The sequence below is a fragment of the Podarcis muralis genome, chromosome 8 (assembly GCF_964188315.1).
Source record: "Podarcis muralis chromosome 8, rPodMur119.hap1.1, whole genome shotgun sequence".
Taxonomy (NCBI): domain Eukaryota; kingdom Metazoa; phylum Chordata; class Lepidosauria; order Squamata; family Lacertidae; genus Podarcis; species Podarcis muralis.
In genome coordinates this window covers 57,755,913-57,774,989 of record NC_135662.1, presented here as the reverse complement: position 1 = coordinate 57,774,989, position 19,077 = coordinate 57,755,913, and the positions used below count along the sequence as shown (strand labels likewise).

Below are 19,077 nucleotides of genomic sequence, written 5' to 3'. Positions count from 1 at the left end.
ACAGTTAAAGATGGAAAGCGGAAAAACTTTCCACACAAAATTAATGCTAAGCCACTAGCAGAAAATGTAAAAGTGTTAAAGGTCTGTTGACTTATTTGAAGCCTAGTTGTAAAAGAAACTTACCTTTTATTATACTGATGATTTTTTTTAATGAAATGATATGAACAGGAAGATATCAGTAGGCCAGAAAAAACCACAGCAAACAGAAAAGATCAGAGTTGGTCTATAATGAGCATAGGAAGGTTCTAAACCAATCCTGAACTGATGTTCTGTGAGAGGTACTGCAAACTTACTTAACTTCATGCACAAAACAGAGGAACAAATAAGATTTGTGTTTGCTGGCCATATGCAAAATATGTATATGGAATACTGTAATGCCATGTAGCATGACTTTGTTGATATTACTACGTGTTGACAGATAATAAGTTAAAGGGTTAGAGAATATCTTTCTCTTCTTGCTCAGCATTTTTCACACTAAACTGAGGCATACTTTTAAAGTTTGAGGTTGTTTCTCTTTGGTATTTTGTTTCAAAGACAAACAGCCTCAAACGCCAATAAATATGAACAATTAATTTCTAGTCTGCATCAAATTTATTTTATTTTATTTTCACCCTGCCTTTCAGTAAAATTGGTCCCCATTTAAATTTTCTTTCTATCCTGCATATAGAATATTGCCGGAATATTGTTTACAAGATATGAGCCCCTTCAATGTACATAGAGTCATACCTTGGGTTACAGCCGCTTCAGGTTGCGTTTTTTCAGATTGCGGACTGCCAAAACCCAGAAGTACTGGAAAGGGTTTCAGCAGTTGCGCATGCGCAGAACGCTAAATCACACTTTGCGCATGCGCAGAAGCGTCGAATCGTAACCCGTGCATGCGCAGACATGCAGATGCGGGTTGCGAATGCTGCAGGTTGCAAACATGCATCCCGCACGGATCACGTTCGCAACCCGAGCGTCCACTGTACATATATATATATATATATATATATATATATATATATATGTCTTCTTCCGATGTTCATGTGTTTTCTCTTGACCTCTTGTCTAAAAAGAGGTTACAAAACTAAGGTCAACCATGAACATCAGTTAATTCCAAGTGTGAGTGTACAATAAATTCTTCAACACATGGTCAGCAAACTAGACAGATCTCACTGAGAGTATCAGAATCTGGGCAAGCATGAAAATAAGAGTAATTGCTTGAGCAATGCAGGGAGATAACTTATAAAGAGAGCTCCCACCATTCAAGACTCACATAATGTTCTAGCCCTGCTCTAGGTCTCAGCCTGAGAGACAGCAGATCACTAAAGGAACGACTGCGGCGAAGCTTGTCAAAGAAAGCATCCTGCAGAGGATCTAAAATGGAAAGCTGGAGCCTGTCTTGTGGAGGATGCATCCATTTCTTCAACCATTAAGCAAAAAGGAAGCAATTAGTTCAACTAAATCACTTTTATATGAGACTGTACGTTATAGGAATCTTTGGCTAAAGCAACTCTTGGAAATTAGAACATGTCAAAGGCCTCTATAGGGAGCTACAACAGCAATAAATGATTCTCATATATATATATTTCTGAGTTTGTGGGTGCCAGATGCCTCTAATCCCTGCATCCAACAAGCCTTCTGATCTCTGGATCCAATAAGGGTTAAAAGCTAATCAAGCCAGGCTAGATTCCTGAACCCCTGGATCCAGTACTTGTTAAAATATAAGCCAGGCTGGCTTCTGATGAGGTCATTGCCTGGGTGATAATCTATTTGGAAAGGGCAAATGAGGGTTCTCCCTCAACTTGCAGATAGTGGGAAGAACAAAATCCAGAGTTTAGAGTTGAGTTTGGCTATGATATGACCTAGAAGCAAAGCAACAAGCAGAGAGAGAGACAGCCATGCTGGACCTCTGCTTGAATCCAAGGCTGTGACTACTGTATAGGGGAAACAAGACCCGTTTGGGGTGTTCATGCTGCAAAGCCCTCTACTGCAGGCTCAGGTTGTATATATGTGAGCAAATAAACCATATATCATAAAGACACCACAGTCTCTGCAGTACCTCACTTCCAAAAGGAAACACAAACCCTGTGTAAGCACACCTGGAAACCCTGGAATTTTGCACTGCTCGGGGATTGGGGTGGTATGCAACTAATATATATGTTTAAAGTAGTCTTGAAATTTAAATGATCAAATGTATGTTTATGCTGCTACTGCCTTCAGCCCCCCCACTTTAAAGCAAATTTATGGCCATCCAATAAAAGGGACTTCTCAGTAGTGGCGCCCACCCTGTGGAATGCCCTCCCATCAGATGTCAAAGAAATAAACAACTATCTGACGGCAGCCCTGTTTAGGGAAGTTTTTAATGACTGGTGTTTTAATGTATTTTTATCTTTCGTTGGAAGTCGCCCACAGTGGCTGGGGAAACCCAGCCAGATGGGCAGGGTATGAATGAATGAATGAATGAATGAATAAATAACATCGTCATCATCATCATCTCTGCAATGAAGCTTTTTTATGTGCAATGGTTTATGAATAAAACAGTAGATTGTTTACAAATAAAGAATACACATATTAAGGTAAAATGTTAAAAATATTACTGCAACTTGGGTAATAGCGAGGGATCTATTAACAGCCGCTATCATAGTTAAAGGGGACAGGTATTTTAATAGTGGTTATTAGGAGTTAGAAATAAATTTGTTGTGCTTTAAAAAAGCTTAGAAGAAGATTGAGGAGCATCAGCATTGAACTTACGTAATCACAAAGTGGTGTGAAACTATGCATTGACTATAACTGTTATTTATCCACTGAGTCCGTATTAGAGAGGCACATTGAACTTACAAAGAATGAGTGATCCTTGAAGGTCGGGGTTTCTGGAGTGCCTTGGCTATATATAGACACTCTCCTTTGGAGAGCGGTTGCTTTGTTTGTGTTGCCTGCGGATGGGGTCAAGTCCTCAACATCAAATGGGCTGTAAAAAAAGAAAGAAAAAGCCTCTCATTAGACTGAATTACTGTTACAAGGCGCACTTGTTTTCTGTTCATTTTTAGGTCACCAGAGCAGGGACCTCCATCATCTTCCCAGTGAGTCTCTGTGAACAACACATTCACAGGATAGCCCTCTGGTACTCTGTGTTAATTAATCTGGAATAACTATGACCTACTGGTTTACATTTTACAGTCATGGAGGGCCAAAGTACATACTGAAATATGAAACCTTATGGTTTTTGTCTCGTATTACTAATCTTAGTTTACAGCAAGTCTTTTCTTCAGTCTCCTTATTAGAGAAGCAAAAGACTATGGGCAGGGAGGCAGGAACCCACTTGATCTGAAGCGCCATTCGCACAACCACCAAGTCAGCTTCACTTACTGCCAGGTGATTTCCAGATTCAGCTTTATCGTGCCGAGGTCATTGATGTCCACAGCAACAACTTGAGGCTGAGCAGCAAACAACTCTTTTGTCTCGCAGGTAACACTTCCCACCAGGATGTGAGTAGCAAGGCCTTTAACTTCTGTGACCTTCAAAAGCAACACATGTTAATAATTAGAAACAGAATAACTATGTATTATGAATGGCACAGTAAGTCGGTAGCAGTGCTTAGAGTCAACTACAGTGGAATCTTGGTTTTCAAGCGTCTCGGAAGCTGAACGTTTCAGAACCTGAACTCCGAAAACCTGGAAGTAATTGCTTCAGTTTTTGAACATGCCTCGGAAGTCGAACGGCTTCTGCTGTGTGGTTTTCTATTTTCTCAATGGAAATTGCTGACAACCCCTTGTGCCTCAGATGTTGAATGCTTCAGAAGTCAAACGGTCTTCCGGAATGGATTACGTTCGACAACTGAGGTTCCGCTGTATTCCGCATTTTTCTACAGTGGCCTTGCTACATAATATTGCATATTTTCTGAACCGGAAGATGGAACAATCAGCATTTGACTGTTATGCCCATGAGCAATGATATGAAAATCTGCCTTTTAAGAGACATTTGTTTTATCCACGACAAGAAAGGTAGGCTGCCCTAGCACACTTTTGTTAACATATGCCATTTGTGGGGTTTTTTGGTGCACCAAACTGCAGCTTTCATATTATTACCTAGGATTCAACCGCCCTTCACTCTAAGGTCCCAGGATGGGTTACTGTATTGAAAACAATATTAAAAACACTTTTTGAAAAAAGAGTATGGTTGAGAAGGGTAGTGATGCACTGACAACCGAGTTCCTTACCTGACTCAATATATAAAATCACTGCAGGATACCTGGAGTCTCTCACAAAAATTAAAGGCATCCAGGATATGGTCTGAGGGCACATGCACCTTGCTGAAGCTAAGCTCAGCAGGTCTGAGTTTGGTCAGTGACTGGGTGGGAGAACCACATGCACATTGCCTTTGATTCCAAGATGATAAGAAGGTGGGATTATAAATGTATGAAGATAATACACATAAGTTCAATTAATAGCGGGAAGTCTGAATGGCACTGCTTACTACCTGTAGAGCAGCATTATAGTCCTGTTTGGCTGACATGTGGCTAGTTAAATGAAAACCATGATACTTATACTGATACCTTAATGGAGATCAACCCAACGATAAGAGGGAGGAAGACCATTTCTTCTCCATCCCAGCTTTGCTTGCCATTGACTTCTATTTTGCCTTTCAGTTTCCATCTCTGACGGCCATACCTCATGAAAATCTGTGAAAAAAAGGAAAAGTTGTAGTGTGTTCTCTCAACCCACATATTTGTACTATCTGTTTCTCTCACACTCTGTCTCTTTGAACAAACCATAGTGAGAAGGATAAGAGTTTTATCCAACCTAATACACTGTAGCTACAATGCATGCACAGTGACAGAACACCACTATGCATTTTACAGTTCGACCTCTTTTTTAAAAACAACAATGGCAATGTAAACCATAGCTTTTGTAATCTTCCAGAGAGCATGCCGAATAGATTTGTACTTTGTAGTTCCAGAACATTAGGAAGAGGAGAAAGCTAAGGAATGGTCGCTTTTGTTTAGGGGTGCTATGGAAGTTTGGAAACCTTGAATGTCAATGCAAACAATGTGTTTTCATGCAGCATCACCAGCGCACCCCACTTGAGCGCAGACTCACAAATTGTGGCCTGGCCAGAGACAAGTGATTACGTTGTAGGTCCTACTTGTTGATGAACTTACACCTCTGTCCTTGAGGGGGAAAAGAAAAGCAATGAAAGGGAGAGAGAGGCTGGCTTGAACTTTTCTCATTGATCAGCTCAAGTCAGCGTGTCCTGGCTGGATATGGGAGCCACAAGAGGAAGAAAACCTATGCCAAGAACAAAATATGGAGAGGCATGCTGACACCCTTCCAAAACAAAGCTAAAGAAAGATCTGTTGTTATCTTGCTAGCCATCCATCAGCTCTCTGGGACCAATTTCATAGTCTTTACGTGGGAAAGGCTCAGAGTGCATTCATCCATAAATAGAGAATAGTGGGACCTTTCTTGCTGTGCAGGATATGAGAACAGGAAGAAATGCCATGTGGAAACCTTTGAACGTGATGGAAAATGCCATTTTTACAAAGTCACTCACCTCATACTGGTCTCCAGGGCAAAGTCGAGCAAAACCAGCCAGACCTAGGAGCCAACAACATTTGAGATCCGTTTCAGAATAAATGCTTATGTCCTCTCTTTCTTACATCAGTGACTCTATACTTGGAACTTGATCACCAACACTCCACAATGCTGCCAAAGCTCTTATGCCATTGAGAGAGCAACTCTGAACTCTAAACTCCATCCTCCTCTCCCGCCAAAGGAGGAGGATCCAAGCTGCTCCATCCAACTCCTTCAACTACTGCTCCTCTGAAAATAGTAGTGATGGATGCCTGGTTTATTGTTTCTGTTACTAGGGTTTATTGTGGGATGCATGGGGAGATTGTTGGGGTAGTTGGTAGGTTCATTTATTTGGGAGCCCTGAATGCCTAATTTATTCTCTGTTCCCTGGCAGGATTTGTCTGCTGACTTCTGACCAGGCTCTTTAAGTACAGCTCGCCAAGACAGATAAAGAATCAAGCTCATCTTCAAATAAGCAATGCACTGGGCAGCACTCGGCTACTGCAAAATCTTCCATCTTACATTCTCCCTCCCCATATGCCAGGCTTTGCTAGATTATATTTCTTGAAATAGGCAGAATTATGAGGACAATCAGTTACCTTCCTTTCCATGTAGTAACAGCAGCTGCTACTATTACTACGAATAAAAAAAAGGTAAAGGACCCCTGACAGTTAAGTCCAGTCGCAGATGACTCTGGGGTTGCAGTGCTCATCTCGCTTTACAGGCTGAGGGAGCCAGCATTTGCCCGCAGACAGTTTTTCCGGGTCATGTGGCCAGCATGACTAAGCCGCTTCAGCCAAACCAGAGCAGCACACGAAAACGTCATTTACCTTCCCGCTGGAGCGGTACCTATTTATCTACTTGCACTTTTTTGCCGTGCTTTCAAACTGCTAGGTTGGCAGGAGCAGGGACCGAGCAACGGGAGCTCACCCCATCGCGGGGATTCGAACCGCCGACCTTCTGATCGGCAAGCCCAAGAGGCTCAGTGGTTTAGACCACAGCGCCACCATGCGAATAGTAATTAATTAATGAAATAGGGAGCATTTTCCTGTTAACTTTTAAAATCCTCACAATTCTGAACCAGAGAGGGCCACTCCAAATATGCTTTCCCCCCCACATTCCACATACAAAACACACATGGCATTTGACTATCCAAAAATGTAAGATAAGGGGCCAGCTCCCTGTTGTGAAGGGTGAAAAACTGTCTACTAGGTGTGCTCTTTACTGGAGTGAAATGGTAACCCCACTCAGGAATATCAGAGCACATGTGGGCCTCTTGACTGGGGGCACAGATTTGGGACATTCATTCTACATGACAGGCAGAGCGTGAAGAAAGTAAAGATGAAGGTTAAATGAGTGACAATCGTTCTTATCATTAATCATAAGGCACTCATAAAGCTACATGATCACACTGGCACCAAAGACACACTGCTGCATTATGAACAGCTCACCTTAACTACTAGTTTTGATTATGGAATCAGATGGCAGTGGCCTAAATACATAGGAACGGCAAGGGGAGTGTAGCTGCATGGCATTCCTATTTTCATCCCATTGGTGGCAGCAGCTCCTCACAAACTGTGCTGACTTTTCATGTATTTAAAAGGGGTTTTGGAGAAATTATTCATTTGTGGTCTACAAAATAATTATTCCGGAGCAACTTCACTTAAATAACATATTCAGGGAAAACCTCGTACTGGCACAACAGCCGGGAGGAGAAAAGGTGCTCTGTTTTAATCAATGAAAACCTGCCACAGAAATCCTGTGTCAAACTCGGAAATAGGACACAGGACTCTCCTGAGTCCCAGTATCCTTAATTCATGGGAACTGGTTCCCTTTCCGCTGTCACATAGCATTTATTAAAACAACATTATTTGGGGCAAATGTCACTCTTGCACTAATGGCTGGTCTAACATATCTTGACGCGGCTGTGCCCTGTAGCTTCGTTCTTATAGCCAAGGGGATCTTTCCCTCTGCCTGTGAAAATAAAGACATTGTGTCTCCTGCCCTCCTCCCGCACTGCTCCAACTTCCAGAACAATGCAGCCCTCTTTCAGGTTCATATTACCTCCCACTTTCTAATTTATTTATTATTTATAAATAATTTAAATTTACTAGCACGCTGCCATTGGCTCCATCTCCCTTTTGATGCCTTAGTATAGGACAACTTGATCTCTGCAGCCCATCCCCCTGGGGGCAAACAGAAGCAGGTGAAAACAAAGGAGAAATGAAAAACTCTTAAGGCATTCCCAAACTGCCTCTGCATCAGTTCGCTGTGCTCCTGCGCACATTGGAGCCTAATGAAAGTCTATTACATCCTGTCATATATGGTTAGGGTTTAAGCTCCAGCTTCCAGAAACATAGGCTCCAAAGTGTTTTTTCCTGGTTTAATCCCAGCACCTACATTCATTACTACTTTCTGGGGAAACCTTTATTGCACAGATTTATTCGGGTTCACAGGCAAAGGAGAACCAGGCTTTTGCAACATCAGTATGCGGAATGACAAAATCGCAATTGCCCAGTTTGTGAAGGACCATAGCTCAGCGGCAGAGCTTGTGCTTTTAAGAATCAAAAGCTTGATTCTGGGAAATATATTACACTCCCATTATAATCTAGATAGGTATTAAAAAATACTCTCATTCTTTGTCTCAGAACCCCTGAGAGTGACAGCATTTCTTAGCTGTCCCCCAAACTTCACCCCAACCATATCACTTTGAAGAAGAATGCATGCTGAAAATCTTAGAAAAATGTGCTGTAAATACTTGATATTTCACCATGTATAATTGCTGCCTGTTGCTTTGAATGTCGAGCAGAGTAGCGGGGTTCTTAAGCGTCCATAACCAATGTGATGGGAGGAGGAAAACAAACCTCTCATCTAAATTGGTTTGTGCTCTCAGTGTTTTCAGAAACAGAAGCACAGAGAGAGGGAGAGAGACAGTGCTTTCCCTGTGCTATTTGTGCAGTGAAAGTAATGAAAAGTGAGCCAATTACCTTTCATCTTAATGCAGAACTCCCCCATTAGATTTTCCAACTCTCCTTCAATAGTACACATGTTCTGTGTGGGAAAAGAGGAGACTAGTATCAGTTCAACTATCCAAAATATAGAAGTGCCTTAAAATACACTATATAACTGGGTTGTTGTTGTTTTTTAAAAAAGTAACTATATGTAGAAAGTTCCAACGCAGTCCTGACGCTTGCTGAAGCCTGGAGAAGGCAGAAAGGAACAGGGAATTAAAGAATGAGAATATGCTCCCAGAAACAGATATTTTTTTCCTTATTGTCCATGGAGTCAGGAGCTTAGCAAGTCTTCCCCAATGTCTAGACTCTAGCGAGCCAGGCTGACATCTTTACAAGTCATGAAATGCTGGCGCAAGCAATCCTTTAACTTTTGGCAGGGCTTAGAAGTCATTTCAGGACTTCTAGAAAGCCATGGCCAGCTGTAGCTCTTTCAGGGCATGTACACACACTGAATGCACACTTGTGCAATTTTCACATGTGACAATTTATAGAGAAGCTTTACACCAATTTCCATATGGGAATGCTTTCCAAGTAAGAATTTTGTAACAACAACTTTTTGTAACAGCCCACAACCCTCCAGCTCTTGGTCTCAGACAAGCACTTGGAAATTTCTCCCAGTCCTTCTGCACCTGGGAATGAAGTCTAGCTCTGCCTTCAGTACACCAGCTCCACCCCCCTGCAATTCTCTCTATCCTGCAAGCCTCATCTTCTGCCCCCCAAGTCCAGAACTCCCACACAAGTGTTTCTAAAGCTCATTCTCTTCCACGCAGAAATGGGCACTGGAAGAATTGAAGTGAAGCCCCTGGTAGACAATTTCACAGACAATTTCCTAGTCTGTTAAACCTCTGTTCCCCCAGATACCTTTCAAAAATTCTGGAATTGAAATTATGACACCAGTCAGGATTTCCTTGGTGAAAGAATACTTCCTTGCCAATTACTTCCATGGTAAAGGAAGAAATCAGTTCCAATATCTGTTGGGCAGTTAACACTGAACAAGTGTTGGTCTTCTTGTAACTCTTGAGTTAGCAAGATGAGGTCCACAGTATGAACCTCCACTCTGGGCGGTAGGATCCACAAGGCTGCACATGTATGAAGCTACTGGCAGCCGATTCAATGCTTTGATCAATCCATAATCTGTCTTCTCAGCACTATAACAACACAATCAATGCTCCCACCACAAATTAGTGGTAAATTTAACCTGCAGAAAATTACGTGCAATGGGCCATCATGTACCTCTGTGTATTCTTTGTAGCTTTTGTTGATTTCTGTCAAACTCTCCCGAGCTGCCCTACTGGCAGGGGACAACCCAAAAGCTTGTTTCATTTTGCTGGCACCATCACGGAGCCGTCTTTGGATACAATAAGCTTCAAACAGTTCGTCAACCTGAGTGGAAAAAGAATAGACCACTGAGTTTTGTTTTAAGGGAAAGAAAAAGGAAAGTTAACTGAAAGGAAGTTAAATGAAGCAATCCAGACTATTTTTCTATACACAGATTGGTGTGTAGACGACTTCATTGCTGATGCCACCACTGCCTTCAAATTGAAAATAATTCCAGTGTGGAAAAGGCACCTTCCTATTTACAATGTCACGATGACAACAATGAATTCATCAGCAGCCTCTCGTATCTCTGTCACTGCCTCATGCTTTTCTATAATTTGTTCAAACTTTCCCTTCTCTCATTAAGCTTTCTTTAAAAACTTACAAAAGATCCCTGCTTATCAGCTTTCGTTGCTTGGATTAATTCTCAGAATAAGAAAAATGCATCAGCAATATGCCACTGTATTGCACTGAAGTAGCTCCTCCACAGAAAGTTCAAGCTTCTACATTAGTTGGCCCCTTCATGGATCACTGCTTTGTCATGGCGAAGGGGCTTTAATAACTCCAAGAAGCTGAGCTATGCCGTGCAGGGCCACCCAAGATGGACAGGTCATAGCCGAGAGTTTGGACTAAATGTGATCCACCTGGAGAAGGAACTGGCAGACCACTCCAGTATTTTGCCAAGAAAACTCCATGGACCTAAAAAAGGAGAAGCTTAGAGAAGGAAGTGACTTTCCAAGGCATGCTCTGGTTCATGGGGTCACGGAAAGTCGAACACGACTAAGACGACTAAACAACAACATGTTAGTTGGAGAAAGCTCATCCATCATTGTCAAGTAACACTGACAATCCTTGCAATATAATACGCTTCACACATTGTCCATGCCTAAACTGGCCAGCTGGAGAAAAAGCAGAAATTAAAGCCCAACCCTCTTCATTCCTAATGGATAAAATGCGTTGCAGAATAATCCTATGTGTGTATGGGGTGTTAAGGGAGGTGTGTTAGGGTAGTACTTCTGGTGGGGAACACATTGTGCTCCTTCTGGGGTAGTCTCTCCACCTTTGATCCCCACCCTGCATGCAGCTCTCACCTGTGGCCCCTAGAAGCTGTCAGCATGCAGCAGTGGCCACACCCCGGGAAATGTCTTTGACTGGCTGGCTAAACCAGGTGAGGGTAACCAATGGGTCACAAACCTTTGGTGAGTTAGGGACCTTGCATGTGAATACAGGCTCTGAGAGATTGAGCCGGCAAGACCAGTAGTGGGTCCAACAGTCAAGAAGGTGGTTTCTGCACGTGCTGTACAGGGAAGTGAGGGGCAGATGGGGCTCATCAACCTGGGAGGGGAGCCCATGTAGGAGAAGGAAAATTCTGATCCTAAATCTCTGCTGTTTTGAGGGATATCTTCGGGAGAATAAAAGGCAAAGGAGTAAACCCTACAGAAATCCAGAGTGGAGTCTCTAAGATGGTTGGATAGTGCCTTGTGTTCCGGCAGCTCCTGCAGCCAAGCTGATGTCAAATGTATTGCTCTGCTTTTCTTTGGACCACATTAGCGAGACCAAGAGAGGGGTCTTGTCGTCTGGCAGCCCAGAACCTCCATACACGCTGCCCAGGCTTGTGTCCCAGGGAGGTCCCTTTGGTGCTGCTAATGCAGCTGTTTGACTTCACCCCCAGAAGTGCACTCCATTCTCTCTTGAGACAGACAGATGTCAACAGCAACAACTAGTTAGCCAAACCTGCTTCATTAAAAAATAAGATATAGATGCCTACAACACACATTACAGCTAGTATTATGTTATGCACCAATCCTCAAAGCTTAGTCCTAGTAGGGACAGTTTAGAAAGGCTGTAAATGGTATAGCACTTGTGGGTCAGGCTACTGTCTCCATCCTAGAAAATGTTTGCTTTGCTGTTTACTTCTGTTAACAAGGGTGTTAACAAGGGTGTGGTATGACATTTGTACTCTCTTTCTCTTTCTGAGTGGAGTTATCACAGACCCATCTGCTGTGCTACAGAGCTACACATTAGTTACCACATTTCCTGTTTTCCTTGCTTTGTTTCCTGTTCAGAGTATAATTTCGAGTCGCAGCTCTCACTGGAAGACCAGCATGCACTGGTCCTCAGACATTCAGCTTAAGTTTCGCTACTTTCCATTAAAAGGTTTCCATGAGTTAGTTGCTTACATTCTGGCCTCATAAAACCTTGCTTCACATGAAGTCCCTTTTATTTGTCACCATGGGCTACAGAACAGAAAGCTAATACGCTGAACAATTTAGTGTGGAATTAGCTCTGTAGCAACTCACTCTTCGCTAAAAACACCGAAATCACTTGGCTCTGAGTGGGAGGGACTTGAACAAAAAGTACTCTGCTGCATGACATTTTGCTGGCAGGGAACATATTATTCTAGGAACTATTTTTTTGATGAATATTTGATCCGTGAGTATGGGAATAATGGCTGTGTTCTGGAAGCCCTAGCACAGAAGACTTTAGCTGAAAGCAGGCAAACAATTCCTACTTGCTGCTATGCTCCTTGCTATAAGCAAGGGCTGCCCTTGGGGACACAACTGCAGTGTAACGTTGGAATGACACTGCTAGCACAGGGCCAAAGTAACTATACCTAAGTATCTTTAAGTTGTGTGAATCGTTGCAAAAATGCAAATAGCCACTGCAGGGGGCCTAATCAGGCTTTGCAAATCAGGGGAGGGAGAAGAGAATTTAATTTATCCAATTATTTGGTCCAAAGGATAGCCTGGCATTTACTGACACAGCCATCAAGTAGAAAGGTAAAAGGTAAAAAATGCAAAGGACCCCTGGACTTAAGTCCAGTCAAAGGTGACTATGGGGTTGCGGCGCTCATCTTGCTTTCAGGCCGCGGGAGCCGGCGTTTGTCCACAGGCAGCTTTCCAGGTCATGTGGCCAGCATGACTAAACCACTTCTGGTGCAACAGAACACTGTGACGGAAACCAGAGTGCACGGAAATGCCATTTACCTTCCCGCCGCAGTGGTTCCTATTTATCTACTTGCACAGGCATGCTTTCGAACTGCTAGGTTGGCAGGAGCTGGGACAGAGCAACAGGAGCTCACTCCGTAGCAGGGATTCGAACCACTGACCTTCTGATTGGCAGGCCCAAAAGGCTCCGTGGTTTAGACCACAGCCCCACCTGTGTCAATTATAGGAACTCTGTGGTCCATGCAAGGTGTCTCTTCAATTAGAGATGCAGTGCACCCTCGCCCTCAAGAATCAAAGCAATGCACAGGCACTCTCTCTAGGAACGCTCTCATTAAAATGGCAAGAATTTACTAGTATTATATGAATTAGTCACCTAGTCAAAATGGAAAGGATTAGCTAAATAGCATGCACATATTTTAACCTGAAGTGGATATCTTTTGTTTAATATTTGCAGGTTCACTTGATGGCAGAGAAAAATGTCCCGTCCCCTGCTGAAGTCCCCTTGGCAGGTTTTCTGCCTGGCAACTGGGCGGAAAACTGGACTGCCTGTATCAGGCCTTGGAGCATGCACAGAACAGTGGTGCCTGTGTTGTGTTTGCTGGGCCTACCTTCTCTTGCAACATGCCTCAGGGCAGTGCTATGCTGAACTGTTGGATGGTGGCAACAACTGGGGGCACATTGTGAACTCCCTTGAATCCCCACACCCCACTTGCAGCTGACATAAGCAATACCACCTAACCAAAACCTTCTTGAAGAGGTGCTTTGTGAGGAGATCTCTGTGGAATAAAGGAGAATGCTAGACTGGCTTTTGATAAATAGGTTAAGAACAAAGTTAAAAGCAAGATGAAAGGACAGCTGATTACCTTGCTGATGTGGAACTCCAGCTTTCTCATATATCTTTCAATTGCTTTCATTTGCTGCAAAATAAATTAAAAATAATTAGAATGGGAAGAATGACAGGCAATTGAGATGAGCTGAACTGATTTGGCCTTTTTGCAGAACTGTCATATTCTCCTGTCAAACCAGTTTGGCATTCGGAAGGAACACTGCTTTTCCTTAAAGGTGAATACTTTTAATTTCATAGCAGCCTTTTTGTAATTAATAATAGAGTCATGTACTTGAAAGTACATTATTTTCTAAAAGAAAATGTAAAAATCAGTGAGGGTTTGGACAAAGAGGGGCTTTTTCAGCCTTTTACCGGTTTCCACAAAAATATAGTAGTAGAACTATTACGAAGTCTGGGTCAAAAACTTGCTGAGAGCAATACTGCGTTCATATCACAATCCTCAAACCACTTTCTCTGAAGTAATTATTCTGGATTAAAAGTTGCTATTGCAAAATGAATGAATAAGGACTGATTATGCCCATCCTTCTACTGTCTCCTTGCATAACTGTAGCGCAATCAGAAAGGTTCCCTTGCACTTATAGTCTGCTGCCACATAGACTGGGTTTAACATTTATTTTTGCAGATAAGTTGCAGATAGACATACCTTGTCTAGATCATACAGCACCCCCTGTAATGAATGAAATGAAAGGATTAATAGTTCAGTAGACATTCTCTCAAGTGCGATGCTGAATTGTTGTCTTGGGCTTTAAGTTAATTTAAGAAGGCAAGTTTTCCCTCCCCAAGATGAAGCGACTTTTGTAGCTGGCCCTGAAATGTGTGGATAGATTATGAAGACTTCTAAAAGTATTCAACAACTTTTGGATTTTTTATCATCACCGTATGCCTAGCAATGCTGGGTTTTCTGCAGCGCTGTTTGTGAGAGAACCACATGTGGCTTTGCACAAAACAGCAACTAGTGAAGAAAGAGTGAAACTGACCGAATGGATCTGCCTTGGGTGATGATGTGGATGGCAACACGGAACAGTACCAAACAGTGTGGGTCAGGCACTACTTTGTGTTGTTTTGTACTTAGTCAAATGTAGCACAGCTCCTAAAGTGTAATGCATTCCAGCGGCGAGATCATCTATCTGTGACAATTGCCACCACATCATAAAATTACAATATCAGAGGGAAGGTTCTACCCAGACAGTACATTTTTAACATGTGGACACTTTAACACAAATGCCTCCTAGTCTGAGGTCTTTGGCTATGGAGACCTCATGGGGGGAACTGTACCACTTGCATTACAGCTACCTGAACCTCCTTACTGTTTTGAGTCCTACGACAAAGACATACCAGCCGTGAGTTTCTTTTCATGTCCTTTAGCTGAGCAGTCAACTTATCCAGCTCTGTTTGATGCACTTCCAGATACTCACTGCAAAGATAACAAAAAGCGAAACATCAGCCCTGTTACGTTTCAGTAATGAAGTGCCGATTGCTGATTTCTGTGGCAAGAAAAGCTGTTTTGCTAAGTTTTACTCTTGCCACGAACTGCTCAACCAAGTAAAGTTTGCTTAATTAACAGTGCAATCCTGTCCACTCAGAAGCATGTCCTACTGAATTCAGTCAGACTTGCTCACAGGTAAATGTGCATAGGATTGCAGCCTTAGAGAGCAGTCTACTTCCCCCTTCAAGCCACTACACTGGCTGAACAGTTTTTGGATGCAGCTAAGGTTTCCCTCTGTACCAGATTTTCAGGGCTTCGCTGGTGGGGATGCGGACAGTGCCTTCACCACCATGGAAGTCCCTGCTGCATCTGCCAAAAATGTGGGCAAGTGAAAGCTAAAGTCAGCAGTATGTTCCCACCATGGTAGGCAGGGAAAGAGTGGAGCTGGTCTGGGTAAGGATCTGCACAATCTTAAATCAGAAGATGATGGGATGCTTTCATTCTTCTTACCTTTAAAAGCATTTTATAGTCAGGGGGCAGCTGCCCAGACATGCATATGGCTTCTGATGCTCATTTTTTTATTATTTTAACCTTAAATTTATATGCTCCTTTTCTATAACAAAAGTATGCTCAAGTATTATGCTTTTTAATCAGCATTGGCAAACTGTTTTGTGTTTGTTTTTCTCTCTTAATAATAAAGAAAATGTAAAAGCAGTTGTAAAGCACGTGGTGAGCGTGTGCGCAAAGAGAACTGTGAACTTCACAACTGAAGTAATACACACAGCTATCTAAAGTCACCCACCCCCTCGCCCCAGGTAAGCCCATTAAGTCCAGCGTCTAAAATCACCCAGCTGTACCACTGTGGCTGAACATCTAAAGATTCTGCAGATCTGCCCTGAGCTGCTGAGAGGAGAAGCAGGAACTCCTTGCTTTTGGGGAGCTGATAAACCTATCTTTGACATCAGAAGTTAAAGTCTTATTCACTCCAGGGGGGCAACAAGTTGTTCTTCCGCAGAGCAGTAAAGACAGTTTTAGTGCTGCTCCAGACTTATAAAAGCTCTTACTCCAGTCCATTCTTTAAGGCCCTGTAAACCTCCTCCATCCTTTCTGGCTGAGGCTCTTTAGCAGCGCTGTTACTCTTGTGTCCCAGATTGTGCATCTTCTTCACTTTTGCCTGGGGTTTCTTGAGCACAGAGGAATTTTCAATAAAGGAGTTACACCTGCAAAACGAACATTAAAGGAGAGCAAGGGGTGGAAGAAAAGGTATAAATCGTGATTATCTGGTTATCTCAAAGGAGCATCGCCTAAGGAGCTTTCCCTAACTTAATCTTTACTGACTAAAAGAAATCTGCTTACTGTGCTGCCTGCCAGAGGAGGAAAAGTTTATGGGTTAATAGGTCTGAGCAAACATGACATTCTATCAGCACCTGATATTCCACTTGCAGAAATGTGCAGTGCCCCTGAATTTGATTTAATTCTTTTGATTTATTTAGACCTGCAGTGGGTCCCCTTGCAAAGGCTCAGTGTGAGTAACAATAGATTTAAAATGTACCATGCAATGAAACTAAATAGAAGAAGAGAAGGGCAGGTTATTGCACTGTGGATCTTTCAGGTCGTTAACCACTTTGATTCATATTTAGGCAGGATGTAATTAATATTAAACAAAGGCACAATCCAAACGAGCTAAGCAGCTTGCTCTCTGTCATTTTAATGGAGCTCTTGCAGGAGACTGCTCTGGTGGCTTAGGGCCTTAACTCAAGTCAACCTGCAATGAGCTCTTTGCCTTTATGCTTTGGAAAAAGCTAATATCAAGTAAAGACTATAAATAAAAAAGCAACCTGCAACAAGCTTAACCCTGGCCACAGAAGCCACCTTAAATGGGGGGAGGGGAGTTCTGCAACATTGCTGAAAAAGTTAATGTGTAATAGCCATCTGTCCCTAAGCATCATTAATACCAGAACATTACTATATGTGACGTAAACTGCAGATGGTATTCAGCTATAGAGACAAAACGGGCACAGAAACACAGGATGGAGACAGGGACAATTTCAAGTTTGAGTGGGCCCTCAGCTAAGCACCCTCTGACGGGTTTCTGCCTCCATCAGTGGGGCCTGGTGGCCAGCATAGCTTTGGCAGCACCAGTGTTTTGTTTATGTCCTCCATTTTCAGTTCCCACAATTTCCTCCATATAGTGCTGCCTTTGGCAGTGTGGACAGTGTGGTGTTGTGGTAACTAGATCCAGATGCTCAGCACTGCCCAACAATGCCAGGTTGCTGACTTTGATCCTAGGAAGAGGAGAAAAAACGGGCTGCTGCCTACGCTTGACTTCTTGCTCCAACCCTGGCCTACACTGCTACCTGTTTTAAAATATATATGTTAATTTCCATATTCTGGCCTTGTGGTGGTGAGTGCACACTGTCTTGAGAAATATTGCTACAAACAGCATGTCTGAGCCTACTGTAGCATCAAAGAGAATCCATGAAGCAGTTAAGATTAAACTGGATCTAGAGCAGATGTGTTTGACACATCTGTAAGGGAAAGAAAGGGCTAGACCCTGACTGCATTCCCTGTGGAATGGTTTGCTTTGTTTTATTGTGACTGCGTGCAACCGCTTCCCATCACCCACCCTCAATTGTGAAGCCAATGAAAAACCTTGCTGAAGTCTTAAAAGACATGATAGGTCAAGGAGATAACCTTTGGTAAAGCCAGAGCTGTTTTCTGTTTGCTTAGTTTAAATTTCACCACAGTCAGGTCTATAACAGAGGCATCCTTTGCAATAGATAACAAAGGGATAACAACAACAGAGCCCAGCAAAGCTTCCCACCCCCTATTTACAAGCTGAAAGCCTGGCTTTGGAGCTGCTACTTGCCTTGATCTTCTTTCCTGGAGACCGCTGAAGCCAGCAAAGGATTGACTTCTAATAATCCCATTAGGGCCTCCTGGGGAGAACGAATGTGATCCTACTGACATGATTTCTGGGAATCTGGAAGATATTCCTGCAAGGTAAGAGTAAGGAGGTCAGGTGCAATGGCAAGTTACAGGCAGGTTTAAGATACAGCTTCCCAAACTACAGCTTCAGGAAAATAAAAGGTAAATTAACTACACGACTCGTGAGATCATTAAAGATATTCAAGTCTCTAAATACTAAAGTTGCAACCAGAACTCCCATTTTAGGACCAGAGGTACAGTATCTCTGTAAATAGGAGTCTGAGAAATGTATCCCTTTATTTCCATGGATTTCCCCCCTCTTTGACTCCTTTGCTCTCAGACACCCACGGAAAGTCTGCTGTGTCTCGGAGATCTTTGTGTTCCAAACAAAGCTGTGTGCATGCAAAGAGAACTTTGCTTCTTGCTCCTGAAAAATGAATTGGGCAAATGAACATGGATTATAGTACAGTGGTACCTCAGGTTAAGAACTTAATTCGTTCTGGAGGTCCGTTCTTAACCTGACATTGTTCTTAACCTGAGGTTTACCACTTTAGCTAATGGGGCCTCCCACTGCCACCGTGCCGCCACCGCACAATTTCTGTTCTCATCCTAAAGCAAAGCGCTTAACCCGAGGTACTATTTCTGGGTTAGTGGAGTCTGTAACCTCAAGCGTCTGTAACCTGAAGCATCTGTAACCTGAGGTACCACTGTACTAGGCTAGCACATGTGTACTATTGACTTGCTGTATGACTGGTCATGGGAATGCAAAGTCCAATGTGCTTTATTGTTCTAGCTTGTACAAAAGTCTACATCCATTTACTAATTATATTGCTTCCCCACCCGTCAAAAGTACAGTGGTACCTCGGGTTACATACGCTTCAGGTTACAGACTCCGCTAACCCAGAAATAGTGCTTCAGGTTAAGAACTTTGCTTCAGGATGAGAACAGAAATCGTGCTCCGGCGGCACGGCGGCAGTGGGAGGCCCCATTAGCTAAAGTGGTATTTCAGTTTAGGAACAGTTTCAGGTTAAGAACGGACCTCCGG

General features: G+C 42.9%; 1 protein-coding gene across 6 annotated transcripts in view; it reads right to left on the bottom strand.

The window, feature by feature from the left end:
• RIPOR2 (RHO family interacting cell polarization regulator 2) overlaps nt 1–19,077 on the bottom strand; it is a 100,329-nt gene that overhangs the window by 16,255 nt on the left and 64,997 nt on the right. For 5 of the 6 annotated variants that reach the window (XM_028737555.2, XM_028737557.2, XM_028737556.2 and 2 more), the window contains exons 2-12: nt 17,974–18,100; nt 16,169–16,324; nt 15,014–15,092; nt 14,322–14,345; nt 13,695–13,748; nt 9,800–9,949; nt 8,540–8,603; nt 5,533–5,576; nt 4,535–4,660; nt 3,349–3,497; nt 2,821–2,950 (exon numbers count right to left, since the gene is read on the bottom strand). In XM_028737555.2, the coding sequence (XP_028593388.2) occupies nt 2,821–2,950; nt 3,349–3,497; nt 4,535–4,660; nt 5,533–5,576; nt 8,540–8,603; nt 9,800–9,949; nt 13,695–13,748; nt 14,322–14,345; nt 15,014–15,092; nt 16,169–16,324; nt 17,974–18,100 (1,103 nt within the window). Of the gene's footprint in view, nt 1–1,255; nt 1,403–2,820; nt 2,951–3,348; nt 3,498–4,534; nt 4,661–5,532; nt 5,577–8,539; nt 8,604–9,799; nt 9,950–13,694; nt 13,749–14,321; nt 14,346–15,013; nt 15,093–16,168; nt 16,325–17,973; nt 18,101–19,077 lie in introns of all 6 variants that reach the window. The other variant, XM_028737560.2, reaches the window with a different exon arrangement.